The 13035-nt window shown below is 54.0% G+C and overlaps 1 protein-coding gene across 1 annotated transcript in view; it reads right to left on the bottom strand.

Moving 5' to 3' along the window:
- Positions 1-4815: 4815 nt before the first annotated feature.
- The window catches only part of IKBKE (inhibitor of kappa light polypeptide gene enhancer in B-cells, kinase epsilon), a 13158-nt gene continuing 4938 nt past the window's right edge, over positions 4816-13035 (bottom strand). The window contains exons 10-20 of the mRNA XM_009327347.1: positions 12869-12987; positions 12112-12213; positions 10713-10788; positions 10501-10613; positions 10126-10202; positions 9833-9872; positions 8872-8973; positions 6720-6816; positions 6028-6131; positions 5658-5729; positions 4816-4890 (exon numbers count right to left, since the gene is read on the bottom strand). Coding sequence (XP_009325622.1) covers positions 4857-4890; positions 5658-5729; positions 6028-6131; positions 6720-6816; positions 8872-8973; positions 9833-9872; positions 10126-10202; positions 10501-10613; positions 10713-10788; positions 12112-12213; positions 12869-12987 — 936 coding nt within the window. The 3' untranslated portion in view covers positions 4816-4856. The remainder of the gene's footprint in view (positions 4891-5657; positions 5730-6027; positions 6132-6719; positions 6817-8871; positions 8974-9832; positions 9873-10125; positions 10203-10500; positions 10614-10712; positions 10789-12111; positions 12214-12868; positions 12988-13035) is intronic.

Raw genomic sequence — 13035 nt, forward strand, 5'->3', positions numbered from 1 at the left:
CAGCCACATCCCACCCCGGGCTTTGCCCCCACGGGAGCTGTCAGGTCCCGTGTGTGGCACTACAGCAGAACAGGCTGGTGCAAACCCTCTCCCGGCACACCGTGCGTGCGTGGAGCAGGCTGTGAGGGCAGCTGGAACAAATTACCTTTCCCCACTGCAGTGACAGCAGGGCTCTGGAGCGACGCTAAGGGCGGTGAGCCGAAGCAATTACCTCTCCCAGATGAGGCTCCTGTGGTTGTGGGAAAAGCGAAAGGGAAACTATTATGGCCAAATTTTGAAGTGGCTCCGAGCAGACTCCAGCGCCGCAGCTCCAAGGCCACCCGTGCCTGGCTAGCCGGCTTGCAAACCTCTCCCCTGGGCAAAGGAGGGGTGCACGAAGGGGGATGGCTGGACCAGGTGCTGCGTGGTCCTCTGCCCCTCCACCAGTCTGATTACTAAGCGACTCCCTCCTCCTTTGAACACAAGGGCTGGGTATCGCACACAATGCAAAGGTCCCATCACCATAACATCACCATAACACCTTCCCCACTGGCTGGAAGAGGCGCGAGCTACTGCCCTGTTCCCCTGTCTCCGGGTGGAACCCAGCGCACAGAGAGGGTGACACAGTCACCCCAAGTCATGCAAGACATGAGCCACAGGGCATCTGGCTGGCCTTGCATTACCCAGGCTGCAGGCTAGCTGTCTAACCCAGACCACCCCTTCTCTGCCGCTCTCGGTTGTACTGGTTTGAAACACGTAACTCGGACAGAATTGCTCCTGAATTTTTGGTTTGCATGAGAGCAGCCGGGTGAAGAGGCGGCTGCAGTGAGTGCAGTGCTGGGCTGTGTGAATCCTGGTTTCTGGGCTCACGGGAAGCTGAATTTGATGTGTCTCATGAATTCCTGAGGACAGTATAAGCCAAGGATATCTAAATCCTTTTCAAGGATTTTAATTTGATGCATGGATGGATTAAAACACTGGCTCTGAGTTACAAAAGACTAGTGTCATAAGCAGTCACTAATAAGAGCTTCAAACCAAAGGAGCAATAACGCAGCTTGAAGAATTCTGGTTTCGTTCTGTGCTAAGTAGCAAGATTCATTTTTTGAACATATTTTTCTTCCCCATTTGGGATCCTGATTCACTTTCATGTGTCCTCTGCTTCTGCCTGAGAACAGCAGCAGATTTATTCCTGGGTAAATTGTTTCCCCAAAACTTGGTGTTTTATCCTGTGTTCTTCCCAGACCATTAATAGTATAAGGAATCACCTGCAAGAAAGCAAACGACCTTTCTGAGGGCAAAGATCTACCTGGCACCTGGCTGGGAACCTGTTAAAACCATTCTGGACATTTGCTTTTCCAGTGCCATCCGGGGGCAGAGTTTCAGTCTCAGTTTTGCAGCGTCAGGGGCTTTGGTTTCCCTCGCCCCCGAAGAAATCCCCAGTGCCTGGGAGCCGAGCGGCCGCAGCGGGGGTGCGTGCACAGCCTGACTGCAGCTTGCAGACAATTTCCCCCAGGAGATGCTCCAGCGGAGGCTGACATCCCCGGGGAAAGTCCTCCCCGATGCCACGGGACCCTATGCCCACGGGTCACACGTGTTGGCCCCTTCTTGCTGGCAGCTGACGTGGCTGTGCCAGGGCTGGCCGGGGAAGCTGCAGACCTCAGCTTCCAGCGCAAATAAATGTGGTATCTTCCGTCAACGTAGGAAGCTTTGGCTCATACCTGCACAAGAGATGTGGCAGAGTCGCTACCCTTCTCAGCTGTCTGCAGGTTTTCAGGTCTGACAGCATAGGAAGCTCTTCTAGGCCAGGGGTTAAAATATTTGGGAAAAAACCTCCTAACTAAAATTGGCAGGAAAATTCCTGTTTCATTTGGATTCTGGGAGTCCCCTTTGCAGCCGCTGTGTTATAGCAGTTTAAGCATGACAAGGGCTATTAGCAAACCCTCTTTTTTCTTTTTGCCAAGAAATAAATCCCTTTCTGTTGAAGCCAAACATGTTCCAGGTCAAACGCTCAGCTGGTACGAATCAGCGCAGCTCCCCTGAATCCGAGGAAGTGTGGCAGGAGACCCTGCCTGGGCTCCCTGCCCTGTTCCTACAGGGGATGTCAGTGAATTTGAGCTGGATTAAAAATAATGTTCATTATAAAACTAGGAGAATCCTACAAAATAATTTGCAGGAGAGAAGCTTTTAAGTGATGGCTTAGTTCCACCTCTTCTACAGTAAGTAGCTGGGTTTGACAGTCAGGATGTTCTTTTTTACAATTAAAATGAATGGGAACGTTTGGTGCCAGATTCCACTCAGGAACGTTTCCTGGGCAGGGGGAGTTCCTGGGCGCGCTTGGCCTGTTTTTACAAGAAGGCAAAGCCAGGCACAGCCCTGGAGCCACCGCTCCTTCCTCATTTTTCTCCCTTGCTGAGACTTGGGGCAGCGCTGCAGCAAGATGTTCAGCTCCAGGGTTCCACTATTTTGCCTTATGTCCCCATACGTCTCCCAGCAGAGATGAGAAGTATTTGCTGCCGCGGTCGATCCCAGGAGCATCCATGGCAGGCACCCCTTTGCCCTGTCCTTGCTGCAGCTCTGCCTCTGGGCACTGTCAGATAACGTGAGTCCTGGCTCCCGGGGCCTGGGGACGACCTCTGGGGAACCAGAACAGCCACGGCAGGCCCAGACTCAGCTGAAGGCTTTTGGTTTAGCTAATGCGTGTCCCTTCCAGAAATGGGGCTGGAAAGGGAACTGGAGGAAAGGTGAAGGGCAGAGTCGGGTGTTTCGTTTTCTACCAAGGGACAGGTCCAGGCAGGCACTCTGCGCATCCCCACTGCTGTTGAGTCACAGGTTTCCTTGCCCAGATGATGGCTCAACCTCTCCTTCCAGGAGGGTGCAGCGAGTCCCTCACCCTTGGACTTTGCTGGTGCCGGTGCTGCCGAAGTCCCGGCTCCCCGGTCCCTGCTCCAACCTCCTTTAACCCCAGCAGCCAGTCATGGTTTGCACACAGGTAGAAACCAGGCAAACACAGAGGAAAAGGTTTTATGCAGGAGCCAGGAATGAATCCAAACACTTCCTAAACCCCCCCTGCACCTGCCTCCCACCAGTGCAGCCTCCCACCCTGCAGACCGCAGGGGCAAAGGCGCTTCCCACCGGCCGTTTGCTGCCACTGTGAGCCTCATTAGCACAGTCCCCTTCGCCAGGGTGAGGGTTCGGGGGGCAGGGGCTCTCCAGGGAGCCCAGGGCAGTGATTTATGTGTGTTTGCACTCATGTGTGCCAGTGAGGGGTGGGAAGAGCCAAGGCAATTCCACCCATTGGTCTGGCAGGAGCCTCCTGGGTGTAAATACCTGTGTCTGAGCCCGGCTGGATGCGGGTTGTTGCCCTGCCTGGCTTTGGCTGCAGCCCGGGGACGTTGCTCCCCTCTGCTGCACTACGGGATGTGGCTTGTGACAACATCTGGGTGACAACCCATAAATCACCCGGGGGACAGGCAGGAAGAGGTGGACGGAGGGGCGGCGTGTCTGACTCTTCCCACAAAGGGCTCGTTGATACCATCTAATGCTCACGCTCCCGAGACCCCAGGGTTCCCGTATCGCTGCTCCACATGCTGCTGCTGGCGAGCAGCTGACTCAGCCGATAACCGGAGGATTACGGCTCCTCGTAAAACCCAAGGTCAAAAAACAGTAGGAAATTCAGAGCATAACAACTACCCCTAACAAAGGGCTGGGTACAGCCCCAATGTGGAGCATTGGGGTCCTTCCGCAGCTCTCTGTGCGCTTCCTGGGGGGGACTGAGGTGGGAGGTAACGTGTTTCCCCTCCATCCTATTTCTTGGGAGTGTAACAGGAGCGCAGCGTTGTGCGTGTCCTTCCCAGGGCAGCTCCAAACGCTCACAGCCAGCCCCACAGAGCACCTGATCTGGTCCCTCCTGTCCCCATCCCAGCTCTGCCACCCCGGCTCAGTCACCTCCACAGCTGAATGCATCCTTTCACCCTGCACGTTAATGGCAATGGTGACTGCTTAGGATTTCTTTTCATCTTTCACCTAAAAGAAAAAGAAATATCCCTGCTTTCTCTTGCAGAGTTGTGTCTGGAGAGGGCTCGTGGGAGCCCTTTTGTCTGAGATTTTGCCTTGGCATTTAGTAGCACCCCCAGGTTCAGTGGATGGAGTTGTAGGTTCAGTACAGGGTTGTTTGGAGAAGGCACACACCCCCACGTGCATAAACACAGAACTCAGTTACATTTATAGAAACATACCAAAAAAGAGAAGCCTTCCTCGGCTTCCCATTCCCAAATTCCTCAGCAACCCAAACACGGGGCTGGGCTGGAGGCGAAGCCTTGGAGCAGGAGGAGAGGCTGCAGCGCCCACGGGCAGAGGTCTGTGGCTCCAGCCTTCCCCGTGCTGTCGCCTCCCAGGCAGAGCACTGGAGCCATCCTGGCTGGATCTGGTCTCTCATCCATCAGGTACAGCACCCCTCCTGCTCGGGGCTCCTGCTCCACTCCACGGAGCCTCAGGAAGCAGAAGTACATAAAAAGTGGGAGTAATCCCTAAATGAGTAAGATGGCAAAAGATAATTTATCTGTCTAGCCTCTTCCTCTTCATCATCTGACATGGTGATACAGAGAAGCTAGAAAAATATGAAGTCCTTCAAGCACTTTTTAAAAGGAAAAAAAACCCCACCCCATTTTCTGGTCAAACTTTCAAAGGCTCAAGGCTTGCAAGCCACTCAAAGCTAATGCTGGTGAACTGTGCAAAAGTGCTGGCGCGGAGAGGTAGGACACAGAGAGCTCCTCAAACACGAACGTCAAACGCCTCTGTCACTCTGGACCCAAAGTGCTGTAACTGTTCTCTGCTGTGGAAAGCAGTTTGCTTCAGCAGCCGCAAATTCACCACTTCTCTCAAATACCGGGAGTGGGGGCAGCCCCACTTAACCTGCAGGAACAAAACCAAAGGCTTTAGGCTAGAGAGGGATCGCCTGGGCTCACGTAGTCCCAAACTACAATTTGGGCTGGGCACCAATCTCTGGGCTTGTTCCTGTGCCTTTTGGGATAAGCTCGTCATATCGAAAGCATACCACACCTTTCTTATCCCCTTATTCACAGTGGACATGCTGCAACAACACAGTTGGTCCTATGAAAACAGGGCTGGGGTGAATCACCGATTTCTTTTTTTCTTTTAAAATCTGATCTGAAACTCTGATATTTTGATATGCATATTCGAATTGTTGATTTGCATTAAGATCCTCAAAAAAAAGTTGGAGAGGAAGAAACCCAGGGGGGTTTGTCAGCAGCACGATGCTGGGTTTTGCACAGAGTTTCATCCAGAAACGGAAAGCATCCACTTCGCTGCAGTCAGCAGCTGCCAGTGCTGAGCAGCACAGGAAAAAGGCTGGAAAGAGGGTGTAGACATGACATAGCATTTGCAGAAGATCATGCTTAAACTCCCAAGAAAGATAAACTCTCTTCTGCTGCCAGATCATGATGTAAACTTGGTGCCGTTAAAATCCCCGTGTGAACCAGCCCATGAGCAGCTGTGGTTGTGCTCGGCACCAGGCACGGCTCCCCACGCCGGAGCTCATTCATGGACTCCCAGGGAGCCCACCCAGACCCACCGCCCCTTCCCAGGGCAGCACAGGCACGTCTGGGTGCTAGGGGCAGGAATCACCGCTGGGAACAGCGTCTCTGGGTGCTCTTACTCACCGCTCGATGATGCTGTTGTTGAACTGGAGATCACAAGTTACTGACCTCATCTGCTCCAGGAGCTCCTGCATCCTGCCGGGGACACAACCAGCCCCTTACCCCCGTGCTGCTCAGCCTCCTGCTCCCCGCGGGAGCACCTCCTGCAGAAGGGCTGGCTGAGCTGGCAGGGACGCCCCACGGGTCACCGAGGGGGGAATCGCACCCGGCAGGGCCACGGTGAAGGGCTGAACGCAGACTGTCCCAGCCCTGCAGACACAGAGCCCTCGCCCCAACGCTCGCTCTGTTGCTCGTCCAGAGGATGAGCAGCGGGAGGTCCTGCTTCTCCCCGGGAAACCGGGCTGTCTGCAAAACCCTCTTCCAAAAGACTCACCGGAAAGCCATCTCCTGGCGTGCCTGGCTCAGATGGATGGGTGAAGGCGCGGGAGGAACCGGGGCCAAACTCTGTTTCTCTGTCTGGAGAAACCTGTCCAGAGCCTGCAGAGATGAGGAGACTTGGCAGCCCCCAGCAGGCAGCGGGCGGTTTGTGGTGGTCTGACCCCCGGGTGCTGCACTGCCTGGGCCCTCTCTGCAGCCCTGCGAGTGCGGCATGCCTAGCCCCGGGACAAGAGTGGGACAAAACACTCGGGGAAATGATGCCTACGTAGTCACACCCAGCACGTCAACTTCTTCAGAGCAAGCAAAATAAAATAACCAAAGGACCAGGGCATCTACCAGATGGCTGTGCTGCAGCTTGTCAGACAGTCCACCGTGAGACCTGGAGGTGAAGCATCATTTTTCTGCTACTGCAATTCCTGTTTACTGGGCATAGATTCCCCCGTGCCAGGCAGTCCTCGGGACCAGGGGTGCCACTGCCAAAGGTTTACCCATTCCTTGCTCTGCGCAGCGGGGCAAAGCAAGGTCTCCGGTGTGGATCGCCCACAAAGAACCGCAGCAAGTTGTTTAAAAATACTCCGGTGTTTCCCTACTTATGCACTCATGCACACGGTGGGTGCTGGGAGAGGGGAGCAGCAGCGTTATCTGGAAGCAAGGAGAGGCTGAGCAGCAGCATCCCCGGGCACCTACACTCTGCAGGCAGTCCTGGCACTCCATCGTCTCCACGCTGCAGGCGCTGATGCGGTTGCTGAGCTTCTTCAAATGCTTCTTTATCTCACAAACTTTCCTAGAAAGAAAAACGATGACAAAATTCCTAGTCAATGTTCAGCAGCAGTGTGGATCGTTATAATTTAATTTAAAAAAAAATTTTGTATCGTTTTCTGCAAATCTTTCTGGATCAAAGTTAAAATCCTGAAGGAAAGCAAATGAGTCACAACAGTGTTGTAACTATGGCTGCAGCTCTGCTAATAGCCACTGCAGGCCAGGTTAGCCAAACAACACTAACAGCAAATTAATTAGGGAAAGTGTTACTCGTCTGAGAGACAGCTCAAGCCCATCACTTCTGCCGTAAGTGCTGCACAGGCCGGTCCTCTGTGCCCCGCGGAGGACTGGGCATCTACTCAAAAAGGCTCCTGGTTTTGCATTTCTTTCTGCATGCTCTCCTTTCACATCTGGAGCGTGCGAAGACCGGAGTTGTTCCCCCATCGAGCACATCCTTGGGCCAGTCTCTCTGCAGGCAGCACTATTGACACCAAAGCCCTAAAACAGGGGGCGTCTCGGTGGGCTCTGCCGAGGGGGCTGAGCTGGGCCAGGACGGTGTGACCAGCGGCCCCTCTGCTCTGTCCCAGCCCCCCGAGTAAACCCTCCTGGGATCTTTTGGGGGACTGACTGCCCTGCTCCTGCCAGGGCGAGGGGCCCCGGGGCGGAGGTGCCACGCACCCGGCAGGCGTGCTGTGAGTTGTATAAAAAAAGGTTTGGTTTGGCTTTTAAAAAAAGAAAGGAAAGAATGTTTAAGGTGAACGGTCCACCTCCAGTCCCCAGAAAAACAGCCACCACACCACAAAGCCTCTCTGCTAGCAGGAAGAAACTCAAAACAGGACAATTAGAAATGAAGTAACAATAAAGTAAAAATATCCAGTTGTGACTCATGATGCCTTCTCCCTAAGGACAGAAAAACAGATACAAAAATACTCCAGAAAACCACAAAGAAGCTTTTTTCCTCCCTTGAGCAAAGATAAAAGCCCTGCTTTAGTGCAGACGGGGCTCCTGCACTGCACGGATTTTGTAGGGTTCTACACCCAGAGAGGAATCTCACCCTGAGACAAAACTCCCGCTGAAGCCAAGGGGAGATTTCACTCCCCCATGACGGGATGCGGTGGGAGGTGACTGTGGGCAACAGCTTCTGTCCCTGAAGTGAAACCTGCCCGCGGGCGAGGGTTTGCAGCGTGGAAACCCCCAGCTGCACAAGCTGAGGCGGGAAAGGGGAGAAGGCAGGGCAGGGGAGAAGGCAGGGCAGGGGAGAAGGCAGGGCAGGGGAGAAGGCAGGGCAGGGGCAAAAAAAATCCTGAGCACCTGAGACAAACTTCTAGCCTAAAAATCCCCCACATCGGAAATCCTATGCGGGGCTACTCCACATCAGAAATAGGGACCAGGTCAATAGCCGGGTTTAATTCTAAGGCATTATAGAAAATCATTCTCCTTCCGCCCACACTGGCAGCCCAGGGGAATGGATGCTGCTCTCTAAAAGCGACCGCGCCATAAAAATCCAATTTCTGCAACATCATCTTCCTTTAACTGCCTCCCCCTCACCCCTGCTCTTTGCCGCTGTGATAGGCAGCGGATTGTGCTCAATCACTGCAAGGCAATTTGCTCTTTGCATTATTCCCCAAACACCATTTAACAGAAAATCATTCCTCATAAGTAGATCCCTTTGTCTCAATAGCAATTTTGTCCTGATAAAATAACCTCTCCTTGTCAGAGGGCGAGGAAACCAGCTGCTTGAACTCAAGCTGCAAGTTTAGGGGGCTTTAAAAAAAAAAAAAACAAAACTTAAAACAGGGCAGAAATACATGGCATGGGATAAGAACCAGCGTATGCAGCAGGATTTCTAGCAGTCACACAGAGGTGCTGCTTTAAGGTCTTATTACCCCTTTACCAGTCCCTCAGCACCAGTTACCAACAACACCATCTCCATCCGCATCCCAACACTCGATCAACAACAGAGAGCATTCAGAAGCCCTGGTCGTTGGAGGGTTACTGGCAAGTCCCCTCTCCCATCCCCGCTGGGGTCCGAAAGCCAGAGCCCCAAAACCCCGGGAGAAGGCGGGGCAGGGGCCGGTACCTCATCCTGCTGCCGTGGAGGGCCAGGGCCTCCTGGTACCGCTGGACACAGTCGTCCTGGAAAATCAACAGAACCTTCCTGGCCAGATGCCCTAAATTCACCCTAAAACCAGAAAAAAGAGAGAACACTGTTATTTCCTTAAATGTATGAAAATTAACATCACAGTTCATGTGGCAGGAGACCTAAAGCTGGCTCCCAAATGGAGAAAGAGGGACTGGATGCTCAGTAATGAATTTTGCATCAGTGTTATAGAGAAAACAAAACCTAATTATGATGAAGAGGAGAGGGAGGTTTCGGGGCCCAGGGGGACCCGGGCAGGGACGCCCAGCTGGGCTGTCATCCCCACCCCGGGGCACTTCTCAGAAGTCTTTGCCTCGGAGTTTGAGGCAAATGTCCAAGGTTAGACTGGAGATTAATTAAGATGAAGGAGCTGCCTGTTAAACTTCACCCTCCCTGGTATATAGTGAAGTGTGCATTTTATTTCTTGCCCGTGTTAAATTCCCCTGGTTTCAGTGGAAACTGAAAGGAGGATTTTTAAAGGTACAAAAGCCATCAGACACTTTACTCACACTGAAAGTTAAGCAGATGTGAAAACACGGACACTTCCTAAATCAGCATCTCAGCAAATAAATGGCCACACACTGAGTAAGTGGGAGCAATAGCCTGAAATGTGCTTATCCCCCGCAGTCCCACACAGGGATTTGGCCCAACAGCAACTCCCTGTCCCCAGGCCTGCAGAGGTGTTCTCACATCTTCGTCTGAAATAGCCTGTAGCTTGAAAACTTTGCTGTGAAAGGTCCTGCGTCGACGAACCATCACAGAAGCCGCTCGTAGGTGCCCTCTCTCAACATTAGTGACCCAGGAACAATTTACATCCCCTTAGGATTCAACCAGAAACACCAAACACCTGCGTGGCCGCAGCACGGGGCAGGTCCTACAGAGGGGAGACGGTGGGACTTACTTATCCAGCTTGTGTATTTGTTCCTCATTGTAGCCCAGCCCTGGGGAGGAAAGACACCGGTCACCTGCCAGAATGCACTCCACGCGTTTTTGTGTTAATAACCCAATAAATGGGCAACTTCACAACACACAGAGCTCACTCAAGGGGCTTTTCAGGGCTGCAGCCCCTGGGACTATTGTCGTGGCACAGAAATAACTGCTGACCCCGGCAGACTGAAATAATTCATTTTTCCACCAGGCCAGCGCAGGGATGTTCCTGCTGCAGCCCCCGGGGCCGCCGTCCCCGACACTTACGCAGACACGTCCTGGCCTTCTTGAACTGCTTGTGGATCAGCTGCATCTTCTCCAGGCAGCACTCGATCTGCCGGATGCTGAAAGCGGGACAGGAGAGGAGGCGTGAGGCCCCGCAAGAGGAAGGGTATGAGGTTGGGGTGAAATGAGCACTTTGGCATGAAATCCGAACACACTGTAACTAGGGGACACTGCTGCTACCCGTGTCTGTATATAGGGACACCACGCGGTATCACGTGTGCGGGCACAGGGCTGTTAAAAGCTGTTTGCAACGAGGGGCTGTGCACGGCTGTTTGGGAGCACGCAGCGGTGTCTGCTCAATCCAGCTGAGAACAGCAAAGCGTTGGCAGGGATTGCGGTAAAGCTGGCGCTACAAACCTTTTGTCTTCATGCACTTGTTGCCTGTGCTTCACCAGCTCAGACAAAATGCCATCCAGAGCCCCTTGAAAATCAAAGATGTTGTGGGAGCACTGAGAGAGCTCCTCGGCGACCTGCGGATGAGGAGGAGACGTTGGGGCCGGCTGCTCCGAATGCCGCCCGCAGCTGCGGATGCTCCCTGGCCCCGCACGGAGCCGCCCGCGGGGGCTCACCCTTTGCAGCCTTGTCTTCACCATGGCCACGTCCTTCAGAGCCGGCACCCCGCTGCCTGCAGAAACAGCCTCGCACCTGAAGAAAGTCAGAAAATGAATATTCCTTAAGCAGAATATGAGCCAGAGGCAGCCGTCACCTGGGCCAAGAAAATCCATCCCGTGGTGGAGGCAGCGTCACAGTCCCTGGGGGAGCCGGGCGGTGGTTTGCTTGGGCAATAACTCTGCGTTCAGGGTACCGGATCTGAGCCACAAGATGCAACGTGCTGATCCGGTAAAAACTCGCCCCATTGTGTCCAATTCGTTCCAAAATTGTTAAGCTTCATGTGAATTGGCTTTCCGCCAGATTAGACGCTGTCTGCCTCCCTGCAGCTGGCACGAGAGTGTAACGCCGAGCGGTGGACACTGGCAGAGTCAGCAGAAATACGCCTGATCCAGGCCGTGTTGGAAGGGGTGGATAAGCCAGCAGCATCCAGCTGCAGCGTTAGTGCCCTTGGCACGACAGCCCTGTGCTAATCCGGCTGAAGTCAATGGGAACCCTGTGTCCCTATCTTTTTAGACGAAATGGAAATTAAGAGACTTGCTAAATTGAAAAGAATAGAAGAACAGCAATGCAGCAGCAAAGGATTTTCCACTACAACAACAACAACAAAACAGAAAAGCAAAATAACGGTGGGTTACTTTAGATAAAATGGGTTCAGCTTTCCCTGGGGCAGCGCGGGCGGGAATGGGTGCATTGGTGGTAGCGAGGACAGCCCAGGGTTTCTCTGTAATTCAGCCTCCGGTGAATGCTCCATTAGTGGAGCCTCTTCAGTGGAAATAAAAGACATCTCATCATGGCCGGTGTGGTCAGGCGGGATGCTGGCTCAGTGGGAATGCAGCATGATGGGCTGCCAGCCGCCCTCCCCGGCACTGCCTGATGCTCCCCGCGCTCGGCTCTCCAAGGCTGTTTGCAGGGAGCGGGGTCGGCGATGCTGGCCAGACCCTGGAGGGGACCCGGCTGCTGATGCCATCCTGCCCGTTATTTTAACTCTGCTGGCAGCAACAGCTCTTTTTCCCTTTCCCACGAGCGGGCAGCAGCAGCCCTGCCTCCTCCTCGCACTCGCTCTGCGGCTCGAGGGCTGTAACAGTCTGAAAACCCAGGAGCAGGAGCCAGGGAGAGAGGACTAATTCTGGGCTCCTGTGAAACCATGGGCTGATCATTAGAAACTGAAGCAAAGAAGGAGAAACAGCCAGGGTGGCTCATTTCCCGCAGCCTCCACACACAGTGAAAAAGCCTCTTACCTTCCAGCTACCAGCTTATTCCTGGAATTTTACTTATTTCTGATTATTCAGGCACCTTTGAGAGTCCCATATCTTATTTGCAGCAGCCTCAGGGCACCGGCTGCAAAGCCACACTTACAGCACGCGGATCTTCACCTCAGTGAGCTGCAGGCAGGCGAGCACCGAAAGAGCCCCTCTCCTCTGCTCCAAAATCCTCGAGCACTCCGTTTTCAGGTTCCCACTGCCGAGAGAGAAAACAGCCCGTCCAACACGTGCTCCCTGGCAGCCCGACCTCCATCCCAGGGCTGGCCGCGTGTGGCGGGGGGTTAGGATGGAGCTGGTGGCTCCTCTGGCTGCTCGTGAGAAAATGGGGGGCTGGATGCACGTAAAACTGGGTGCAGTTCCTGGGCAGGGGGGCTTTTGCCTGCTGGGCACACTCCTGCCACTGCACAAGAAGCTCCTGCCCCAAGGGAAATGGGTAGGACAGTGAAAATGCACAATGATAATATTAATAGTAATAATAATAATAATAGCAATAATGATGCTCTTTTCCTCAGCATCTCCTGAACTGAAAAAAAGTTTTTCAGTTACTTAAAAGTAACAAGTGGGGACAGGAGCATCCTCACATCACTGAGTGGTACTTTCCTACAGGTCCTCATCTGGATCCAGCCCCCTCGCAGCCTGGCACCCCGTAGTGTCCCTTGTACGGGGACACACGCTGGCCATCGTGCTGTGCTCCCTCCCAGTACCCTGTGAGGATAGCCGGTGGTCCTGTGCTGTCTGGAAGAGGCTGGAAAACCCCGAGCGGTTTAACTCTTAACACACAAAGCTCTCGGTGCTGGGGAGGGACAGGTCACCCCCACGCCGCCCGCAACGGTGGTGGCTCTGGCACTCACATCACCCAGTGGAGACCTCTCACCAGCAGCTCCCGGCAGCGCCGCAGGGCCTGGGCGATCCGCAGCGTCTGGTGCACGGCGCCCACCGCGCTCTGCAAAGCAAAGGGCACTGCCGGCGGCTGGGGCTCCCCAGCCGGGGCCCCCCCCGGCCGCCCACGGCCCCCCCC

This window comes from Pygoscelis adeliae, unplaced genomic scaffold (assembly GCF_000699105.1).
Source record: "Pygoscelis adeliae isolate BGI_AS28 unplaced genomic scaffold, ASM69910v1 Scaffold197, whole genome shotgun sequence".
Classification (NCBI taxonomy): Eukaryota; Metazoa; Chordata; class Aves; order Sphenisciformes; family Spheniscidae; genus Pygoscelis; species Pygoscelis adeliae.